This window comes from Lampris incognitus, chromosome 11, assembly GCF_029633865.1.
Source record: "Lampris incognitus isolate fLamInc1 chromosome 11, fLamInc1.hap2, whole genome shotgun sequence".
Classification (NCBI taxonomy): Eukaryota; Metazoa; Chordata; class Actinopteri; order Lampriformes; family Lampridae; genus Lampris; species Lampris incognitus.
The window spans coordinates 16910820-16935473 of record NC_079221.1 but is presented as its reverse complement, the minus strand read 5'-3'; the positions used below and the strand labels follow the sequence as shown (position 1 = coordinate 16935473).

The 24654-nt window shown below is 43.1% G+C and overlaps 1 protein-coding gene across 1 annotated transcript in view; it reads left to right on the top strand.

Annotated features, from left to right (window-relative positions):
- Nucleotides 1-436: 436 nt before the first annotated feature.
- LOC130120309 (ly6/PLAUR domain-containing protein 1-like) overlaps nucleotides 437-24654 on the top strand; it is a 37934-nt gene continuing 13716 nt past the window's right edge. Inside the window, exons 1-2 of the mRNA XM_056288860.1 lie at nucleotides 437-605; nucleotides 2122-2256. Coding sequence (XP_056144835.1) covers nucleotides 557-605; nucleotides 2122-2256 — 184 coding nt within the window. The 5' untranslated portion in view covers nucleotides 437-556. The remainder of the gene's footprint in view (nucleotides 606-2121; nucleotides 2257-24654) is intronic.

Here is a 24654-nt window from a genome sequence, read left to right as displayed (position 1 = left end):
GTTTCACTATTTACCATAATGTTCTCATTATTTCTATGCTCATACTGACTGTGTTAAAAATACGCCTTATTTTATTATAATAATCGCTCCCAACGATGTCAGTGTACAAACTAGTTTACTTTGTATAGCACCTGCCTTAATGAAGATACACCACTTATAACACCGCTGATCCAAAGGGGACGGGAAGAGGCGTGGGGGGGGGGTGCGTGTGGAAGGGGTGGGAGTAGAAAAAGGGTTGCTTTTTGTCGATTTGTTTAACAGCTAGGATGGCGTCCCCCTCCCCCACCCCACCCCAAATCGAGACAAAAAAAGAAAAGAAAAAAGAGAGGAAAAGAAAACTGGGTGATGAGCTCGGCGTCACGTGGTGCACAGTTTAGGACAAATAGAGTGGCGCGTCCAGCCGCGTGCAGTCGGTGTGGTGGTGGTGGTGGCAGAGGGAAGGCGCGCGTCGTGGCAGACTACATCATGTCCGCTTACCAAGCCCGTCTCCGGACCCTAACACACTCATCACCCGTCCAGCTCCCATGTTTCTTTCCAGTGCGACACTAGGCGGAGGATGCGGCTCTTCACTGTCACAACTTTCTTCTTGTTTTTCCTCGAGTCAGGTAGGTTTTTTTTGACCAGATCCCATCTTCTTTTGTTCAAGTTGTCGTTTATCCGCCGGAGAGCGAGCTGGGTGTGAATCGTGATTTATGGACAGTTGCGCGTGAAATAAAATGTAAATTGAGGATGAATATCTGAAATGTTTCCAGTAAGTTTTGATAATGTTTTATGACAAAAAGTCGCAATCGACTTAGAAAAAAAAGAAGCATAAACTTGTACTGGGTGTGGTAACGAGCTTTCGTAATAATATGTGAACGTATTATTTTAGGTTTTAATTTCCATGCAATTTATCTCAATTCTGTTCATTCCTCCAGAACAGCAAAGCACCGTTTCCCCCGTGCATTATGTGCGAATAGGTGGGCAGGATGTCGAGATGAAGTTATGACTCATTTTTAAAAGGACTGAACTGGGCTAATATCTCAGTTTGCTTCAGGTGCACAGAAATATAACGCTATGAAATCTGGAGCCTAGACACAGGGAAAAATAGCTGTTGAAGATGATTGATTGATTTTGACCAAATCTAAAAACAACAATGCAAGGGAATTAAGTTTAGAGTCCCTGAGCTGGTCTCAACAGTACCCGTTTTCAACATGTAACATCGCTTTATGGCCTACATGATCTCTTACTCTTCCGCTAGATTCATTAGAATAGCAGTATAGTGGATGAAAATGGTGAATTACTGAGCAAATTTAAAATTTCACAGTTCTAATTGGGTTGAAAATGTTCACTGGTCTACTTAAGACAAAAAACGATTTTCACTAATTTACTCCTCACCTTTGGACATCTACAAAATTCAGATGAAAGAAAAAACTAATTGTCCAAACAGCAGCCAAAGGTCAAAGTGCTGGTGTCTCATCTTCTTGTTAAAGGAAGATATCAGACAACTGAAGTTATCTACCTAGATCTTAATTGTAGACATAGGCAATTTAGCATCAGTGTTATATGCTTTCAAATTATCAGTGGGAAAGACTACAGGGAAAAATGTTTTACATTGCTGAATTATGAGACTTTGACATAATAGTGTTGTATATCAGCAGTATCTAAAAGGCAGATATGCAAATGAACCTTGAATCATTAGAGGAATTTTTGGTTGTCAGTGGTGAGGTACTTCTGATAGTTTAATTGCCATGGCAGTGGCATTTTCATAATGCAAGTCACCAAGAAACTGCCATAATTTGTATGGATGACAAATTAGTCTGCGTGATGAACATTTTACAGTTCATGACCACTTTCTGATGATTTGCCTTGTTTTTATTTGGATCTCTTTCATTGCCATCATCTCGGCCACTTGAGCAAGAGATTCAATCTTAAGGCTGGCCCCAAAGAATCCATCTACCTCGACAGATATCGGTGTGGTTGTAAAACTGCGGATTGGCATATCGATAGATACACTGTAGTAGTGCTGGTTGGCAGAGAGATAAGAGAGGTTAAGAGATAGATTCCAACAATGTATTCATAACAAAGCTGTTCACGCATATATACGGTATAGACAGGCAGTGGATTTGGAATGTGTTCCAGGGCTGGCTCTGCAGATCCAGTGCTACCAGTGTGAGGAGATGACACACAATGACTGCTCCACTCCAGAATATATCGTCAACTGTACCGTCAATGTGCAGGACATGTGCCAGAAGGAGGTCCTGGTGAAGGAGGATGGTAAGTCCGATCTCAACTGTATCTCATCACGGAAGGTGGAAGCTATTGTTTGTTGCATAAATTGTTATCCTGTACGTTTTATTTTTGTCAAGATGCTGTTTTCTTACCTGTTTCTCTTGAACATTTTCCATTTCAATGGGACTTTCTGGTCATGTAAATAATAACAATAACAATAATAAATATAGCTATCACAATATGCTGCTTCACGAGAGATCATAGCGCAGGATAAACAAATGTTCAAGTGAAATTCAGAAACCTTATTATTCCTTTTTTGTTTTGCATAATTATTATAGTCATCATTAGGAGTCAAGCTTTGATAATTTGCAGTGCTGGGATTTGCTGAGTATATTGTCAACTGTAGCGGCAATTATGGTTTTCAAATTGATGATAATCACGTCTTTCTAATCAAAGGGATCTTTCAAAATGACACCAATGTAATGTATAATGCGTTTCTTCATTAGCTAAAGAAAAGAAGCAACGAAATCTCTCAAAGTCAGATAAGTCTTTAGGAATGCTAATTCTAAGATCTTAGAATTCAGTGTATGCAGGCCATCCGGGATGCTTGCTCTGTAGGTGCAATTAGATACCCGTTAGAGCGTATTAGCCAAAGTTGCTTCGCATATGAAATGGAAGTCAAAGTTAAAATATAGATATTTCTTCATATGCACATGATATGCATAGCTGAATGGGGGAAAATACTAAGGTGGTTCATACAGCCTGAGTCCTTGGATAATTATTTTGTGCTGTTATGGCGATATAGGTTCCTGCACTCTCTAGATAATAGCAGTCTTCTAAATGTGGCCCACTTGTTCATGGTTGTAACCTTCATTTACAACCATGGACTTCTCTATAATTTCCACATTTGGATTTCTCTTGAAAATTGTTATGTTATCCAGTCCAGCCTTCAATGTCTGGCAATCTAGCAGTCAGGATTGTTAAAATGCATCTGTGAGCTTGTTTCAGCCTATGTCTGTGAACATGTTTGTCCTGCGTATTTGTGTGAGAGTGAGTGAGTGTGTGTGTGGGTGGGTTGGGGGGGGTTGCATATGTGCATGCTTGTCTGTATGTGTGTGTGTGCACGTGCCTTTGGGTCTATTACTCAGAACATATTTGCAGTCACTCAAGGTACAGTGCTGTAAAAAAAAGATAGCACAGTTTGGCCGTGAGATATTAATAGTCTTACCCTTATACCAAGCTGAGTACATTGTACTAAAATGGTTCTCATCCTTGTAATATAGAGGACCAAAAACATGCATGTTTTTATTCCAGCTAAACACTAAAACAGTTGATTTAGCTGAATGCACATGATTGGGAATCACTACTGTGGAATATTACGGCTTTGTGATGCAGTGCTGAGTGAACCTAAGTGTAGAGACTGGCTGGAGATGAGGAAAAAGCAGAAGTAGCAAACATTACTGAAAAGAAAAACTCAAGGGAAACTACACAGAATAATTAAACAGGTGAAACAAATCATAATTAGCCCCAGGTGAAACAACTCCTAATTAGTCCCAGATGAAACAAGACAGAACAAAATTTGCTGCGCTCTGGTGACCAGCTGAAGTGGTACTTCAGTCAGAGTACTTACAGGACCAAGTAGGATGACTGACCCTCAATCAAGTAGCTGGTGGGTTGGAGAATGGAGCTGGAGGACTCAGACTTAGGTTTGAGGATGAGGACCTGAAAGGCTGGATGGATCTGCATGGTTTGGGACAGTTCGAGATGGTAGGCAACTGCAATGACCTTTCTGAGGATCTAGCAAAGGTCAATATAGCAAAGAGCCAATTTATGAGATTCCACTCTGCCCTAGTTGGAGAGGTGATGAGGACCTGCACTGTCAGTGAGCCTGGTTTTGTTGTCACTTGGACCCATTTCAGGGCCAACCAGGATTGCATCCAAGTTCAAAGGCAGCACCAGATGAACTGCATGGCTGAAGAGGGGTTGGAGGTGACAAGGCATCTCAGGTTTGTCTCCAGGTCCTGGTTGACTCTTTTGGTTTACCCATTGGACTGTGGATGAAACACAAGATAAGACAGAAACACAAATGAGAGTACAGAAGACATAAATGGGAAGTAAACTGGGGACCGCACTTTGTCTTGAGGAAGCCCACTTAGACAGAAAACATGTTGAACCATGAGTTTTGCACTCTCTGGCAGAAGGGAGTTTAGGGGGCAAAATGGCACGCCTTGGAGAAGCGGTCAACAATGACCAGGATCAAAGTCAACCGACTAGATGAGGGCAGGCCGGTTACAAAATATCCACAGAGATGAGACCAAGGATGAAATGGAATGGGCAGGGGGTGTAGAACACAACCATGAATTTTAATCGGGGAACAGGTAGAACAGGCTACGATAAATGACTAAATATCCTTCTCCATGGTGGGCCATCAAAACCTCCTTTCAAGGAATTCCAGAATCCTGGGGACTCCTGGATGACCCATAAGCTTAAGAAGCATAACCTCACAGCAGGACTTGGGAGCGGATTGAGCTGGACATGAAGATGGGCTGTTGTTCAACTCCTTAGGTCAGCCTCCCAATGCTATGCTGTCCAAACAGTAGCCTCAATTCTTCAAATGAATGGGGGGCTATAAACTTGGATCTTCGGATGATGGACACTGGGGCCTCGTCCTTTTCAGATGTTTCAAACCAGAAGAGAAGGCAACTGGCTTCTGGTTGTTGGATTAGTGACAGTAGGGTCGAACGCAGTAGAAATGGTTGAAGCATGCTGGATGCAAGTCAGGTTCCCATGGTTAGTCCATATCATAAATGGATGCTTGGAGCCATCAAATCAGTGCTTTCACTTCTTCAACTCCAACCTGACTGCCAGAACCTCTCGGTTGCCAATATGACAGTGGAATTCTGCAGGAGAGAGACAGTGGGAGGAGAACAAAGATGGATGCTGGGACAACACAGCCCCGACCCAACATCAGAATCGTCCACTTCTAAAACAAATGGGAGTGTGGGGTCAGGGAGTACAGCAGGAGCAGAACTGAAGCATTGTTTAAGGTTCAGAAATGTCTTCTCACCCTCAGGATTCCACGAGAACTGGGCCAGCGGTCCCTTGGTCAAAGCAGTTTTGAGCTTGGTTGAGTTCTGAGCAATCTGTCTCTGCAGAGTATGTCTAATTGTGTACGTCCCCTTCATGCATGTGGATTGGAAAGGATGACACAGGGATGGAAGGAGTAGAACAAGAGGAAATTGTCATCCACTTAATTATCATGGATAACATAAAATATACATATATATCAACACAGATACAGGAAAAGTTTTTTATTTTATTTCAGATTTTTTTCTCCCAATTTAGTGGCCAATCGAGCCCTATTTTAGTTCAAACACCCACCCTCGTACTGCATGCGTTCGCCAACTGCATCTCTCCGGCCGGCAGTCTCGAAGACGCCTCGCGACTTTTGTGACAAGGGGAATCCAGGCCGAACCGCTGCTTTTTACCCCCACACACACAGAGACGCATTCATGTGACGAACACAAGCTGACTCCGCCCCCCTCCCGAAGACAGCGTTGCCAATTATTGCTGCTTCTTCGAATCCGGCCATAGTCGGATCTAACGAGACCGGGACGCGAACCCCGGTCCCCAGTGGGCAACTGCATCGACACAAAGCCGATGCTTAGACGGGGGAAAAAAAGTTTTAAAGCATTGCAGTATAGGCTTGTTCCGTGCGTCGTGCACTCACGAGTGCGTCGTGCACTCATCTGCTAATGTGGTAGCAGCTGGCGCGTGTACGACGCACGAAACAGGACTGTACTGCAATGCTTTAAAACTTTTTTTCCCTGTATGTGTTGATATTCCGCTCCTCAGTTGGGCACTTATAACACCATTGACGGTTTCGGGGAAAAAAACGCTATATACATATACAAACACGCACATCAGTGGCGATTTTAGTAAATTTTACCTAGGGTGGCATGAGGTTCCAGCTTGGGGGGACGGGGGCAGAGGTTGTCGCCCCCAGACAAATTTGAATTTCAGAGACTTCATTTCCTGCATTCTGGTGATTTCTTTTAATGTATATGAATCACATGATAACGAGACAATGTAAAATCAACTTTTGCACACATGCAATAAACTCACAATTACAGTTTTTTTCACCAAAAATATTTTTGAGTCTTTTTATAGATAGCTTTTCATCATCTCCTAGGGGAAATTGCACTCTGTAGCAGCATCAAAGGAACATACAAATTATATGTCACAGTAAAAACACACTATACAAGTCACAGTTATACAGATGCAATGCATAGCCTAATACACACAAGAAGACAAAAAGTACACAGCAAGCGTCTACTATTACTACTACTACTTTCGGCTGCTCCCGTTAGGGGTCGCCACAGCAGATCATCAGTTTCCATTTCTTCCTGTCCTCTGCATCTTCCTCTGTCACACCAGTCACTTCCATGTCCTCCATCACCACATCCATAAACCTCCTCTTTGGCCTTCCTCTTTTCCTCTTCCCTGGCAGCTCCATATTCTGCATCCTTTTCCCAATATACCCAGCATCTCTCCTCCACACATGTCCAAATCATCTCAGTCTCGCCTCACTTGCTTTGTCTCCAAATCATCCAACCTGAGCTGTCCTTCTAATATATTTGTTACACTATACAACACAAGATATAAATACATTATACAACACAACATATTACTTGTTACACTATACAACACAACATATAAAAATACACTATACAACAATGTAAATACACTGCAAGCATATAGAACAAGAGACCCCTTTTCTGTTAGTAAACATAGTGACGTTTTTCTGTGGGCGGAGCTTAGCTGGAGGCAAAACATTCCCCTCAGAGAGATTTAAGGGAAGCCGTTAGCTAGCTAGCTGCCGGCTGGCAAGTTTTATTAGCTTGTGTATTTACGATGGACGAAGAAACGCGTATTTCTGAATATGTACAGCTGCTTTCTCCCCGGGACCGCGAGTCTTACTTGAAAAAGTTAACATTAACCAACGGGACCAGATTGGCCGACCCATACGCGCTCACTCAATGGATGGACGATTAGACAGGATTACCTACCGTGGAGTGGCCAGACATTTACACCTGCCTGATAGAGAAACCAAGCGTGTATACTAGTGAGAAACTGAGGGCTTATAAATCTTTAGAGTCTATAATTCTGTCCTGAATGGTCACGTGCAGGACTTGAAGTACAAAGATTTAACAAGTGAGTTTTGTGTTGTGCCATCTGAAGGTCTGCCCAGCGAGCGGCAAGGCCAGAAGACAACCACGTATCAGCCTTGGGTTACTGTAAATAGAACAAACGGCTACATCTTGACGGCGAACTGCACGTGCATGGCTGGGTAAGTAACCTGCATCTCATTGGGAGAGAAATCGCATTTCTCTCCACATTGGGAGAGAAATCACCCAACGTTATTCCTCCTAGTCCCCACTTTCTGATTAATGTTAGGTGGGCATGACAAACCTTTAGACACATAGCCATACCTACAACAGACAAACGTATAGTTTAACGTTACCTTACTTACCTGATATGAAGTGTGCGCTACAAACACGAGCATTTTTGATGCTCTCCTCGGTCCAGTCCTTCCGTCTTATCGCGTTTAACCGCAGTTGTCGCCGATCTTTTTGACTGGGAGTGGCCGCTGGTATGCGATAAAATTTCAAGTTAAGTTTATTACTTCTTCGAGTCTGGCACCCAGAAACACAGCATGAGGACATGTTCGCTACCGTTAGCTAGATGATGTACGCTTGCCTGAGGACGTGATTCGTATCTAACGTTACCGCTTCTGGCTTTGTTTTGCCTCCAGCTGACGCCCTGACGTAATCATTACGTAGGCTCTAAAAGGGTCTATAATTCAGCAATAATTATCCACCCCAAACACAAATTAAGTATTGAATTACGCTGTATTTCTAACATCCCGCCTGCTGCCCAAATGATTGCTGGGATAGTCTCTAGAATCCCCACGACCCTGAGTAAGGATAAACGGTTTGGATAATGAATGAATGTGCTCATCTGTCTTTATGCTTTTGTTTGGAAATAGCTGGCAATGCCACAACTTGTCTTCTTCCTTTTAATTTTTTTTCAAATATCTGCTACTCTGACCTACAGTATTCAAGATGAAAAACAAGCACGAATCCGTCCAGACCCACGGCGCACCTGTGCTGTGCATGAATAGTTGCAAGGTCCTACTAAACGTCCCTCTCGGGTCATCAGTGAGTGAGTGACCACAATTGTGACGCACAGCCCACGGTGGCAGTTGTGCACACGCCGTGGGAATAATTTGTAGGTTCAACCCATGCCATGTGATTCATGAGAAAAGCTAGCAGGCTATGAGCTGTGGCTACATGTAGGTGTAGCTGTAGCTGTAGGCTATCAGGTGGCTATGAAGTCAACCAATGCTGTTGTAGATTTTGTGATTTCTATTTAACACACAGGGCTGTAAACTCTCATGCATTGAGCATGAGACACATGCAATTGAGCACTATCGCACGTATTTCACACCGTCAAATTCTTGTAAAAACATTTTAAACACAGAGCAACGATAAACGAATGGAAACACCTTACCTGTCACTTAGTGCCAGCTGGAGCAGCGTCAGTGGACTGCGGGGAGTCTGTCAGCATGCAAGAATTGAGATGAGATAAAAAAGCAGTGACATCGATTGGTGGCTTTTCTCGGGTTGGTTTGCAGGTGCAACCTTTTTGTTCTTTTTTTTAAACTTTATTCAGGGGGGCAATGCATATTCTAAACTGGTGAGTAAAGAAGGTTACATCAACTACAGAGAAATATCATCAACTTTCAACACATGTTTTTCCCCAATATTAATTGCCTATATATATGGTGGTAACTGGGGTGGCAGCTGCCACCCCTTGGAACCGCCACACAGATATATGTCTCATGGCTGGTGCAAGCAGGGTAACAGGAATACAGGGGAAGGACCCAAATGCAGATGACTGAGGCAGACTGTTACAGTTAAATGATTTAATACATAAAATGGTGGTGCCTTGTCCTCTTGACACGCCTTGTATGAATTGACAGGCAGATGAACTCCATTCCCAATTATTACACAGACAAAGATGTTCCAAGTTGACCTTCTTTAATGTAGCAACTGGCAGTAGGGTAAAACTAACAGAAAGAAAACAAAAAGTGTCCAAATTCCTATTATGGTATGTACAAGGTAAGTATTAATTATACCACAAATGATACAACATAATACACAATATAGTAGTAAGGCGTTCAGAAAGGCTAATTCCCTTCTGGAGTGCCAAGGTCACCCTCTTCGGCCAGAGTTTGAACTGTTACCCTCAGGTCATTGGTTGAGGATGCCCTATATTATGACTAAGAGATACAAGGCTTCCTTTGTCCCCACTGTCATTCAATTGTTAAATAGTAGATAGTATTCATCTGTTGTCTGCAGATCGCTTGTTTCCGTGGTCTGTATATTTGAACTCCTTTGGTTCTTCTTGCCTGCTATGCCCTGTTGTTTTTTTGTTGTCCATCAGTGATGTGTCAATTCTGCCTTGCTGTTTGTATGTTTTGTTTTGTGTGGGAGTTTTATATATACTGGCTGCAAACTAATTTTCCTGTAAGTGACAATAAAAATACTTTGACAAGATACACAAATAAGTTCCAAATGAATTGTAAAAATAGGCTACTGGTCAGCATGATGTTGTTGCATACAATGTATATCTTGCACATTTTCCCACTACAAGCTAGCCAGAACATTTGACCAACATGAATACACCATCTGTATTTTTATCTGCACAGAAACCATTCAAATATCTCTGATATGTGAAAATATGCATATAAATCAATAAACGATAAATCCAAAGATTACTTTTGCATACTGACGTTGCTTTCAAAGACCTGAACGTCAGGATGATGTCAGATTAAAAGGCTTGAGCTTTCCATTGGCTCTGACATGGAGAACTGCCTAGATGCCTACTGATGATTTCATCAACTTGAGACACAGATCGCAAGACCTAAATTCCTTATCTACAAAACCACCAGCAGGGGGTGCTAAGTAATAATAAATGTATTTAGCACTTTTCTAAAACTGTCACAAAATGCTTTACAAAAGAAATAAAACCAGGCAAGGAAAAAACACACACACAAAAAAACAAAAACAAAAAAAGAATAAGACCAAATAACTAAGAGTAAAAATAAAAACGGTATTCTGTCGGTAGACTGATTCTGCTTAGGTAAATCATTACTGTTCAAAAGATGGGCAATGCTAGAATACTAGGAAAGGCAGACATGGCGTCATTCACAAATCTTTGAGTGGTGATTTTTGCTGATGCTTGACAATGAGAATGGAGGTTGCGAGAAGTTGCCAAGTTTGTCGCTAGACAAGATTTTTATTTCGCATACTACTGTGCCTGTCAGCCTAATAATTTTTTTGTGCACAGTGTGATCAAGGACTGCTCGTGGTTGCAGTGATCCAAACCCTTTGAAAAAATGTGTTTTATCCTACAACCGACTGCTGACTCCTCAGCTGTTTAAAACGTTTCCCCTTTTTCTCCCCAATTGAATTTTTGGCCAACTACCCCACTCTTCTGACCCGTCCTGGTTGCTGCTGCACCTCCTCTGCCAAGCCGGGGAAAGGCTGCAGATTACCACATGCCTCCTCCGATACATGTGGAGTCGCCAGGCGTTTATTTTCACCTGACAGTGAGGAGTTTCGCCAGGGGAACGTAGCGCGTGGGAGGATCACACCACTTCCCCCAGCCCCCCCCCCAAACAGGCGCCCCGACTGACCAGAGGAGGCGCTAATGCAGCGACCAGGACACATACCCACATCCGACTTTCCACCCACAGACACGACCAATTGTGTCTGTGGGAACGATCAAGCTGGAGGTAGCATGGGGATTCGAACCAGTGCTCCCCCTGTTGATAAGCAATGGAATAGACCACCATGCCACCCGGACGCCTACCCTCAGCTGGTTTTTTTGCCTAAGCCCAAGCACAGGACATTTCAGAAAATTAAGACAGGCAGTCAGTGCCTCCGAATTAGGCATGGGGTATGTGTTGTCCCTATGTTCCCCTAAAATCAATTCAAATAGAATGGCACAATTTGATCCCATCAACCATAAAAACTTGGAGGACATTATGCAACATCTGAAATCCTGCTGATGCCTTGATTCTGCCAACAAGCTTTTTCAAAAATGTTTCTAATTACATGGCCTCAGACTTTATACAAATTATCAAAACGTATCTTCGCTCAAGTTTCTTCCCTCAGGCCCTGAAAACTGCAGTCATTAAGCCACTCTTTAAAAAAAAGAAAGAAAAAGAAAACTAGATGATTCACTAATGAACAATTATAGGCCCATATCAAACCTCTGAATTCTAAGTAAAATAATTGAAATTGCAAATTTCCAGCACCCGAATAACTTATTGGCGCTAAACAAAAGTTTTGATGTCTTCCAGTCAGGATTTCAACCACAGCACTGAGAATGCTCTTGTTAAGGTATTTAATGACATCAGCTTAAACACCGACAATGGTAGAATCTCAGTCCTGGTATTATTGGATCTCAGTGCTGCATTTGACACAGTTACTATAATATATTACTAGACCGATTGGAAAACTGGTTGGGACTTTTTGGCACAGCACTACACTGGTTTGAATCCTACTTAAAGGACAGGGGCTACTTCGTGTCTATAAATAATTAAAAATCTGAGTGTAAAACATGACCTGTGGAGTTCCCCAAGGCTGCATTCTGGGGCCGCTTCTGTTTAACATCTATATGCTCCCACTAGTTCAGATTATGGAAAACGACAAAATATTTTACCATAATTATGTAGCCGACACACATTTACATATCACCAGGGGACTTTAATCCCATACAAGCACTGACTAAGTGCATTAAACAAATCATCAATTGGATGTCTCAGAATTTTCTTCAATTAAACAAAGATAAAACTGAAATAATTTTCTTCGGAGCCAAGAAAGAATGATTAAAAGTTAGAACTTGGCTACAATTGTTAATGCTAAAAACCACAAACCAAGCCAGAAATCTTGGTGTAGTCATGAACACAGACCTGAATTTATGTAGCCACATTAAGATAATGACTAAGTCAGCCTACTATCACCTGACGAATATATCAAGAATTACAGGATTTATGTCTCCGCAGGATTTGGAAAAACTTGTCTATGCATTTATCTTCAGTCAACTTGACTACTGTAATGGTGTCTTTACAGGTCTTTAAAAAAGGTTGATCAAACAGTTGCAGCTGATTCAGAATGCTGCTGCTCGAGTTCTTACTTTACTAAGATCAAAAAAGTGGATCACATCATTCCATTTCTGAGGTCTTTACACTGGCTTCCTCTCAGTCAAAGAATTGATTTTAAAACTTTGCTCTTGGTTTATGAAGCAGTGAATGGTTTGGGGCAAAATATATATCTGATCCTTTGTGACACTATGAACCATTCAGATCTCTCAGATCATCTTGGACAGGTCTACTTTCTGTCCCCAAAGTCAAAACGAAACATTGAGAGGCGGCTTTCAGTTTTTATGCACCCACCACATAACTATAACAAAGTCCCTTTAAATCAAGGCTGAAGGCTTTTATTCAATAAAATTTGAAGTTTTTGATTATCATTTTACACTGCACTAGAACTTTTACTCTTTTTATTTGTTTTCAAATGTCTTTTTATAGGCTTATGTTGCTTTTCTTAATGCCTTTTTTGTTTTATGTAAAGCACTTTGAATTGCCTTGTTGCAGAAATGTGCTATACAAATAATTTTGCCTTGCCTTGTGACAATGTATTACACGTTACCTCAAAACCTTATCATGTGTACTGTATACAATTGACCTAGCTATACATCACCATGTTAAAGAGACACAGCTGTAGTGAAGTTGCAGGAATATTTGGTGCTAACATAGAGGATGTAGACTTCTATATGAAGGTGTTGCATGTGTTCAGCCTGGCACAACAGGTTACTGTCTCTGCATGCAGGTCTGTTGAGCTATCATACTTACTTTGGTTAGATATCGGGTTTTGTTTTTCTACCTCTAGGTTTGCAAAGTCAGTTGGCATGTCTCTGAATTATTGACATGTTTAACATTCCACAGTGCAGAAATGCTGTTCTACTATTCCACGATTCTCTAACAAGAAAATGTCCACAAAAATACTCATGTTCACTCATGGCTTTACCTTCTGGCATGAATATAAACTAGCCGCAGCTTATCGCCGTTTGAAATGAAATAGATACATTTACAGTTGTGCTGTCATCTCAGTGACTTGGGCATAGGTCACTGGAATTACAAGTAGAAAGGCTGTTTTGTTCTCTGTATACTCTCCTAATGATCACCACTGTAAGTCGATCGATGATTGCGCATGCAGCTCTCAGCTCTAGATGTAGACGATGTAGAACTGGTGAAGTGCATCCTTGGTCAGGCTTTTTCCTTTACCACAGCCTTAGGGATTAGTCCATCTACATCCTGAGGGGTAATTCAGTCCATCTGCTACCTCGATTTCACAAATGACCGTGCTCTCTAGCTGGCCAAGTGGTTTGCTGGCAGAATGCTGAAGTGGGAGCACTGCTCAAGACAGAATATCTGCTGTTAAAAATGAGCATGTACACACTAACACATACACACACACACATGCACAAATTGTACATATATGTACAGTTTTGTGCACACAAAACCGCACATCCAAACACAACTACACACACACACACACACACACACACACACACACACACACACACACACACACACACACACACACACACACACACACTCAAGAGATTTATACACTCATGTTCCACTTAGTTGTAAGCTATATTTCTGTCAAGCACTACAGGGCAAGTCTTCCCCCCTACTCCCTGATCCCTCCATCTCCATCTCCAGCATTCCTTCTGATTGTGTAGTGCTTGTTACTTGGTTGAAGATCCCCTTCTCCCATAGTCTTCAAACAGAGGAGTGATTGCCATTCCTGGCAGAAAACCATCAATTTGAATGTCTGCTGTCTTTGGTGTGTGGACAACATTGGACAACTGTTGGACCTGAGGAATTAAGAAATGCCTCTTTACTGCCGAGATGTGCTGTCATTAAGATGAGAGCTACGCTTCATTTTCCTAGAAGCAATTTCATGGAGAACGTAAAGGATTCAATTTAATCACACAGAAAAGAATGCTTTCAGGGTAAGAAGTCAGCTGTCATCTTGGCTCATAATGGATAAAATATAGTGGAATATCACTGATATAAAGGGATGTGCATTATGATATTTACAAAATGTCATAAGTAGTGCCCTTAAGAATTACTGATTTATTTTACTAGGAGCTGAAACTGGCCTATATCCCAATAAATATTTGGGTACGGTTAGATTGTACTTTAACTGATCGTGTGGTCTGTGTGACAGTTCACAACAGAGGCATCGAATCATAACATTTCATGTCACAGAAAATAAGAGAAGACAAATTAAAATGTAAAACTCTTGTCAGATGACTTCAAATGTATGCCATCTTTCATAACAAGAGTTAAAAAGTGCAATGCTTAAAGATATATTCATGTACCAAACCTAAACCTACTATCAGCTCCCAGTAATTGCCTCAGAGTAAATGGTCCAAGGCACGCAGATAGACATATCATGGTTACTGTATATCAGCAGGCGTGTGCATCATTCTCTCCAGTGGACTATCTTCAGGCTGAATATATACGTTATCTTACTAGAATTCTGAGAGGCAGTGCACAAAACGGAACAGCAATGACAATACAAATAAAGTGAAATGATTTCCCTCCTGCTCCTCCAGACAAGGTGATCTCCACATCAACTGGCAGCAAGTGAGTCTGTTACATTGCAGCGCTTTGCAGGTGATGTCGATAATGGTCGATATATACCATCAGACAGGCAGAGCAGAAAACTGTTCTGTGCCTACTGTAAAATATTCCATTTGCCTCCCCTTGATAAGTTATTATAGTCACAAGGTGGACTGCAGTAAGTGGGCCTAAAACTGTCAAAGAGCAAACTATCAAAGTACTGTGAATTCTTGCTAAGGTGTGTTACAATTAAAATGTCCTTTAGCAGATGCTTCTATCCAAAACAATGCACATCTGAGAGTTAATACACAAGCAAGGATATAGTCAGCAGGCGACAACACAAGTGTCAAAACCCCCCAAAACAAACTAGGTTCAAGTCCAATAGGACATAGGTGTCAACAGGCACCACACAAAGGCAATGCATGGGGTGATTTTTAGAAGGTGTTTTTAGAAGGAATTTTTCGAATTTTTAGGTGATTTAGAAGAGATTTTTTTTTATACCATCAGGTGTGGAGGTGTGCGAGAAAGAGCTGGGTCTTTAGCTTCTTAAAGATGGAGAGGGTTTCAGTGGATCGAATGGAGTTTGGTAACTCATTCCACTACTGAGGAACTACAGAAGAGAAGAGTCTGGCTAGTGACTTAGGACCCTGTTGTGGCGGAAGTGCCAGGTGCCTTTTACTGGCAGAGCGTAGTGAGCAGGACTGAGTGTAGACCTGAATGAGGGAGTTCATGTAGGAGGGAGCCATTTTAGCTGCTGTTTTGTAAGCAAAAATAAGATCCTCTCACACACCCTGCTGCTGAGATGCTGATTCATGCCTTCATCTCCTCCCGCCTTGATTACTGCAACTTACTCCTCTATGGCATTAGTGCTAGCTCTATCAAGAGACTCCAATTGGTCCAGAATGCAGCCACCTGACTTTTAACTTTCATCAGATCCTGGCACCACATCACCCCAGTCCTAAAAGACCTCCACTGGCTCTTACTTATAAGGCCCTTCACAAACTGGCTCCCCCATACCTCACCGATCTCCTCTCCCCCTACCAACCCTCTCGGTCCCTCAGATCCACCTCAGCCTCCCTTCTCTCTACCCCCAGGTCCAACCTCCGCAGCTTTGGTGACCAAGCCTTCTCCAGAGCAGCTCCCAGGCTCTGGAACTCACTTCCCCAAATCATTAGAGACTCAGAATCCCTCCCACTCTTCCAATCCCGCCTCAAGACACACCTTTTCTCCATTGCCTTCTCGTGCCCCCCCCCCACCCGTCCTCTCATCCACCCCTGGTCTGGGGCAGGCTGGGGACTGAGCGCTCGACCTGCCCCCTCCCTCAACCTCCTCCCCAACTCCCTCCCCAAGCACATCGGACACTGCTGCGGGCTGCCCACATTCAGGTCATCGGTCGGGGACTCACCTCTTAAGACTTCATCTGTGATTTGTGTTATTTATGATGTTTGTTTTTCTTTTCCTTTTGTATCTGTCCAAGTCGGAGAGTACTGCTGGCGTCATGTGTGGCTGCCGCTTCTCCCTCTCGTAGCCCCCCTTCCCATCCACCCCTGTATGTCTGTGTTATGTTTATCTGTCGTCTTGTTTCACCCCGTTTACTGTAAAGCGACTTTGAGTATTAGAAAAGCGCTATATAAGTTTAATTTATTATTATTTATTATTAAGCAAGCATTAAGGTTTTGAATTTGATGCGGGCAGCAACTGGGAGCCAGCAGAGGGACATGAACAGCAGGGTGACGTGCTGTTTTGGGTTGGTTGAAGACCAGACGCACTGCCATGTTCTGGATCATTTGCAGAGGTTTGAAAGTGCATGCAGGGAGACCTGCCAGTTGCAGTAGTCACTTCTGGTCTTGTGATATTACTGTGTGATATCACAAGACCAGGAGTTGTGCTGCATGCATGTTACAGACAGCTCAGAACCAGTTTCTAACCAGACACTTATTTTAACCAAAAGGCACCAGAGAATAGCTAAGATACTATCACACAGTACCATTTGTCTCATAAGCATTAACTTGCTAAATGTGGTAAATGCAGTGGCGTGGTGTGTCCACTTATGTAATATTGCTACTACATTCCCTCCTCAAGGTCCCAGCGATTAAAGATGATAATCAGTGGTACACAGATACTTGGCACCTACTGGTCCAGTTCCGGTCATATAATAGGCACCAGTGACTCTTATACAACACATAAAAGGCTATTAATTCAGGTCACACTGCTCTTCTTATTCAACTCACAAAATATGATAGACAGTAGGAGCGAGCGCACACCAGGACGTCTCCCAACCGTGTCCACCAGATTTCACTGCTTATCTAAATTAGCTATTACTATTCATGAAAGTTAATTTACTGTATCAGGAAAAAACGAAATTAGAGTGAGGTTGATCATATTCATAGTTGAATGAAGTTAGTTTACATTCATTGTTCACTTGAACCAGGGGAATCGATTTTGAAATTATCCCAAGAGAAGTGTGAAAACACGCACTTTGTACGGTTTAAGATTTGGTGTTGTTTTTGTGAGGGGCTGAAGTTTTTCAGCAGACTTCACATCACTTAAGATCTTCATATTCTTTTCAAACAGACCTCAAGTATTAACTTGCTTTAGTCGACTGATACCTGGGACCACAATCGTCAATCATTTATGGTAATTTTATTTGTCGGCAAACTCTAACAGGCTTTATAACTAGTAAATACCCTTAGTCTGTTTCATTGGAAATACAGACTGTGTCTAGACGGCTTCTTTACATTGACCCATTATATTAATGATGGACGTCATCTCGTGCTTTGTCAGGTTTAAATCAAGTGAATTTTATTTGTATTGCCCAATATCACAAATTACAAATTTGCCTTTAAAGCAATACAACATCCAGTCCTTAGAGCCTTGCATAAGATAATCAGGAATCAGGAACATTTATGTCATTTCATTCCATGCTCCTGCGCGCATGGAATGAAATTAAATATCATTTCCCCCAAGCCCACAGCAGTGCAAGACAGACCAAAACACATATCTAAACTACAAGAATACATATAGCCAAACTACAAAAAAAAAAAATATATATATACAGTGCATCCAGAAAGTATTCACACCCCTTCACTTTCCCCAGATTTTGTTATGTTACAGCCTTATTCCAAAATGGATTAAATTCCCCCCCCCCCATCAATCACACAATACCCCATAATGACAAAGTGAAAAAGGTTTTGTAGAAATTTTTGCAAATTTATTGAAAATAAAAAACTGAAATATTGCATGTACATAAGTATTCACACCCTTTGCTATGACACTCAGAATTGAGCTCAGGTTCATCCTTTTTCCACTGATCATCTTTGAGATGTTTCTACATCTTGATTGGAGTCCACCCGTAGTAAATTCAATTGATTGGACATGATTTGGAAAGGCACACACCTGTCTATATAAGGTCCCACTGTTGACAGTGCATGTCAGAGCAGAAACCAAGCCATGAAGTCAAAGGAATTGTCTGTGGACCTCCGAGACAGGATTGTGTCGAGGCACAGATCTGGGGAAGGGTACAAAAAAATTTCTACAGCTTTGAAGGTCCCGAAGAGCACAGTGGTCTCCATCATTCGTAAATGGAAGAAGTTTGGATCCAACAGGACTCTTCCTAGAGCTGGCCGCCCAGCCAAACTGAGCAATTGGGGGAGAAGGGCCTTGGTCCGGGAGGTGACTCTGACAGAGCTCCAGCATTCCTCTGTGGAGATGGGAGAACCTTCCAGAAGGACAACCATCTCTGCAGCACTCCATCAATCAGGCCTTTATCGTAGAGTGGCCAGACGGAAGCCTCTGCTCAGTAAAAGGCACATGACAGCCTGCTTGGAGTTTGCCAGAAAGCACCTTAAGGACTCTCAGACCATGAGAAACAAGATTCTCTGGTCTGATGAAACCAAGATTGAACTCTTTGGCCTGAATGCCAAACGTCACATCTGGAGGAAACCAGGCACCTCTCATCACCTTGCTAATACCATCCCTACAGTGAAGCATGGTGGTGGCAGCATCATGCTGTGGGGATGTTTTTCAGCAGCAGGAACTGGGAAGCTAGTCAGGATCAAGGGAAAGATGAATGGAGCAAAGTACAGAGAGATCCTTGATGAAAACCTGCTCCAGAGCGCTCAGGACCTCAGACTGGGGCGAAGGTTTACCTTTCAACACGACAACGACCCTAAGCACACAGCCAAGACAATGAAGGAGTGGCTTCGGAACAAGTCTGTGAATGTCCTTGAGTAGCCCAGCCAAAGCCCAGACTTGAACCCCATTGAACATCTCTGGAAAGACCTGAAAATAGCTGTGCAGTGATGCTCCCCATCTAACCTTACAGAGCTCGAGAGGATCTGCAGAGAAGAATGGGAGAAATACCCCAAATATAGGTGTGCCAAGCTTGTAGCTTCATACCCAAGAAGACTTGAGGCTGTAATTGCTGCCAAGGGTGCCTCAACCAAGTACTGAGTAAAGGGTGTGAATATGTATGTACATGCAATATTTCAGTTTTTTATTTTTAATAAATTTGCAAAAATTTCTACAAAACATTTTTCACTTTGTCATTATGGAGCGTTGTATGTAGATTGATGAGAAAAAAAAGGAATTTAATCCATTTTGGAATAAGGCTGTAACATAACAAAATGTGGGGAAAGTGAAGGGGTATGGATGCTTTCCGGATGCACTGTATGTACACTACCGTTCAAAAGTTTGGGATCACCCAAACAATTTCGTGTTTTCCATGAAAAGTCACACTTATTCACCACCATATGTTGTGAAATGAATAGAAAATAGAGTCAAGACATTGACAAGGTTAGAAATAATGATTTTTATTTGAAATAAGATTTTTTTTACATCAAACTTTGCTTTCGTTAAAGAATCCTCCATTTGCAGCAATTACAGCATTGCAGACCTTTGGCATTCTAGCTGTTAATTTGTTGAGGTAATCTGGAGAAATTGCACCCCACGCTTCCAGAAGCAGCTCCCACAAGTTGGATTGGTTGGATGGGCACTTCTTTGAGCAGATTGAGTTTCTGGAGCATCACATTTGTGGGGTCAATTAAACGCTCAAAATGGCCAGAAAAAGAGAACTTTCATCTGAAACTCGACAGTCTATTCTTGTTCTTAGAAATGAAGGCTATTCCATGCGAGAAATTGCTAAGAAATTGAAGATTTCCTACACCGGTGTGTACTACTCCCTTCAGAGGACAGCACAAACAGGCTCTAACAGGTACTATTTAATGAAGATGCCAGTTGGGGACCTGTGAGGCGTCTGTTTCTCAAACTAGAGACTCTAATGTACTTATCTTCTTGCTCAGTTGTGCAACGCGGCCTCCCACTTCTTTTTCTACTCTGGTTAGAGCCTGTTTGTGCTGTCCTCTGAAGGGAGTAGTACACACCGGTGTAGGAAATCTTCAATTTCTTAGCAATTTCTCGCATGGAATAGCCTTCATTTCTAAGAACAAGAATAGACTGTCGAGTTTCAGATGAAAGTTCTCTTTTTCTGGCCATTTTGAGCGTTTAATTGACCCCACAAATGTGATGCTCCAGAAACTCAATCTGCTCAAAGAAGTGCCCATCCAACCAATCCAACTTGTGGGAGCTGCTTCTGGGAGCGTGGGGTGCAATTTCTCCAGATTACCTCAACAAATTAACAGCTAGAATGCCAAAGGTCTGCAATGCTGTAATTGCTGCAAATGGAGGATTCTTTGACGAAAGCAAAGTTTGATGTAAAAAAAATCTTATTTCAAATACAAATCATTATTTCTAACCTTGTCAATGTCTTGACTCTATTTTCTATTCATTTCACAACATATGGTGGTGAATAAGTGTGACTTTTCATGGAAAACACAAAATTGTTTGGGTGATCCCAAACTTTTGAACAGTAGTGTATATCCAACATATAAAAAAAAAAATTCACTGTCCAAGAGAGCTAACGCCAGGATGGCTGTCAGAACTGCCGGTCTGCATGGGCTAGCAGTTAGCTTAGCCTGCCCTGCTTCCGCATCCTGTCAGACTACCCTCATTGTTTCCTCCTTGGGTGCAGCTCCAGGCAGGGCCATGGTCCCTGGGCCCACCGGATGCAGCAGACCAAGCTCTCCCAGCCGATTCATCGCCAGCTGTCCCAGCCAGACACCTTCGACACATCTCCTCGCACTCTACACGACAACACCAAAAACTCAGTCAACACTAGGCGAGGCCTCCTTGGTGTTATCGGAACTGCTGGTCTGCATGGGCTAACAGTTAGTTTAGCCTGCCCCACTTTTGCATCTTGTCAGACCGCTCTCGGTGTTTCCTCTTTGGGTGCAGCTCCAGGAAGGGCCATGGTCCCTGGGCCCACAGAACACAACAGACCAGGCTCCCCCAGCCGATCCAGCGCCAGCTCTCCCAACCATCAAACGAAGACACAAACTTAGACGCAGATGTGGACAAAAACACTGCATGGACAGTACTGAGTGAGGCCACCCCAAATATAAGTTTACGCCACCTTCTTCCCACACCGGTACTGGGCGAGGCTGCTGCAAATGTGAAGTCCCACTGCCATCTTCCGTGTGGGAACAACATAAGGAACAAAAAAAAAAAACATTAACAGGGAGAAAAAAAATAGGAAGAAACCTCGGGGAGAGCAACAGAGGAGGGATCTCTCTCCCAAGACAGACAACATGCAATGGATGTTGTCTTAACACAATTTACAGAATACAACATTGAAAGAGGGTAACTGACAATAGAAATAAAATATATGAAGAATATTAATGAGGTGGATGCCAAACTGTCCAGATGCCACCGGAACAACCCATGACCCGAGCCACGCGACCACCATCACCATGTAGACAAAAATAAAAAATAAATTATATATATAAACCTCTACAGGACACTAATGCTATATAAATGTTTACATCTATATTCACAAGAAACGTTTATGAAGATGAATACATATCAAGTTTATTATTATTGTTATTTATTAAAGTAGTAACTATAGGAAATTAAGCTATTTACACGGGAAACCTCATGGCTCTCTTGAAGAGGCTCCGTCTCTCAAAGGAGAGGACTACTTAACTTTAAAACCTATTTTAAGAATTTATATTTTATTCTTGTTGTCAAAAAAAATACAATCAATGTCAATGTAAGAATTTACAACTCAAAAGACAACTTGAAAGGATGTCAACGATGAGTAAGAAAGATTAGGGATGTTCTTTATGGAACACTCATTCAGTACTTATGCAGTAGCACTGCTGCAGAGTGAAAAGCATCTACCCTGTGAATGCTGAACAAACATTTCTGTGACTCGACAAAATCATCCTCTATTCCTTGACTATGGAACATCAGATTTTGCATCTCAATGACATCAGAGATTTGACATTGGAAAAAGGGAGGTCATTCTGTCATGTATTGATTAGGTTGCCATAAGCTAGAGGATAGCCTACCATAGCAATTCTAAAGTGAGTGGTTGTCCCGAAGGACATCTGACTTATAAAACATCACTTTCTAGTTTTAACATCACTATGTACTGCCAGCCCTTAAGTGGTCATGCACATTTTGATCGATTTGCTTGATGAGATCTCATTTGCAAGAAAAACCCATCAGGTTCTCCAGAGATTGTATGAAATGTTTGAGTTGAGCATCTGACCATGGTGATTCTCATTGCACTTTGAAGTGTATGGTTTTTGTACACCCCTGGCAGGCTGATTAGGATTCTTCGCTCTCTTTGTGAAGTGCATCAGCAGAAAAATTTAGATTGTGAGGACTGAACGTTTGGATTTCCACCCACAAATTAAATGAAATCCCTCTCAGCGGAGGAAAAGAGAAATGGCTCCAATGCAATTGTATGTGCAATCTTTATGATGCTTTATGAAATATGAATTGAGTCTTCCCCTGTTGCACAGCCATTTTCATTGCGATGTTACTGGCCTGGCAAATCCTGCTTATCTCTGCATACATTCTCCAAACTCAAAGGCACATAATTGGTGGGTATGGAATACGATGATCATGCATCACACAGCATGTTATTTTTGCACTGATAAATGTGCCCATGTAATGTCAGTACAGGGAAAGGTGTTCCTTTATAAAATCAAAACCACAATTTAAGAATTAACTCTATAATTTAAGAATTTTAAGAATTTAACATAGAAAACCACTTTGAGCTCCTTTTTACAGCTTTAGCAATGTGACTAGACAAAAAGTCCTTTCACTTTTGCTTGCTGTGACAGCTTTCGTCAGTTGGTGGAGTTGTGAAAGTGATTTCTCACTTTAGTATGAGCTTGTGGAGTTAGAAAACAACGAGACAGGAGACGTGAGAGTAGACGTAGTCGAGGTAGTTTACTAGCTCCAACTTTGCATGTCATACGTTCGACAACGACACTGAACTGACTGTGAACCGGAAGCGGAAGTGCATTATCTGACCCCTCGCCTCTTCCCTTAAAGGTACACCGTCCTCTTAGGTGAATGTCTCTCGATATATAGATGTGGGTCACCACACAGGCCCCCCCAGAATTCACCTAAACAAAACAATGCAAAACAGCAAAAGTGCAAGTCATGAACATAAAAATAGACTCTACAACAGAACAGTCAATGACATAGTGCAAAGTCACGGGGAAAACAGGTGACGAGTCGGAGGGCGGACCCTGCGGCCATAACGGCTGCGCTTCAGAGGAGGGGAAACAGATGGGGCCGAAACCCGGGCCATAGGCGGGGCCGAAGCAGGAACAGAGGCAGGTGCCGGGGCCGACCTAGGAGGGCGCCCCCGCCGCGGGGGTAGGGCCAATTGCATTGGCTCCCCAATGTCCAAGTGAGCGGGCTTGAGACGGTCTATAGCGACCCGCTCCGGCCTGCCCCCCATGTCCACCACAAAGTTCTTATCCCCCGCCTCCAGGACGCGGAAGGGCCCGTCGTATGGGGGCTGCAGCGGGGACCGATGGCTGTCGTGCCTAATGAAGACATATCTCGCTGATGGCAGATCCTAGGGGACGTAGGACCGGGGGAGGCAGTGTTGAGACATCGGAACGGGAGCGAAGGCACCGGCAGCGCTCCGGGACGCACTGAGGTGAGAGGCGGCCGACCAGGGAGTCGTAGCATCCGGAAAAAACTCCCCCGGAACCCGCAGGGGCTGGCCATACACCAGCTCAGCGGAGGAGGTCTGGAGGTCTTCCTTCGGGGCCGAACGCAGGCCGAGCATGACCCACGGGAGCCGGTCCATCCAGTCGCAGCCAGTGAGGCTTGCCCGCAGAGCGGCTTTCATGTCCCGATGGAACCGCTCACAAAGTCCATTGCTCTGCGGGTTGTACGCCGTAGTGCGGTGGATCTTCATCCCCAAGTGCTCAGCGACCGCCGTCCAGAGCTCCGAGGTAAACTGGGAGCCCCGGTCGCTCGTGATGTCACCAGGCGTGCCGAAACGGGCCACCCAGCAGCCGATGAACGCCCGCGCTACCTCTGCTGCCGTCGTGGAGGACAAGGGAATAGCCTCTGGCCACCTGGTGGCCCTGTCCACAATAGTGAGGAGGAACGTATAACCACGGGAGGGGGGCAGGGGACCCACCAGGTCAACATTGACGTGGTCAAACCGCCTCTCTGGAACCACAAACGGCGCCAAAGGGGCCTTGGTATGGCGGTGCACCTTGGCGCGTTGGCACGCCACACACGAGCCGGCCCAGGCTCTAACATCCTTACGGAGCCCGGGCCAAACGAACTTGACG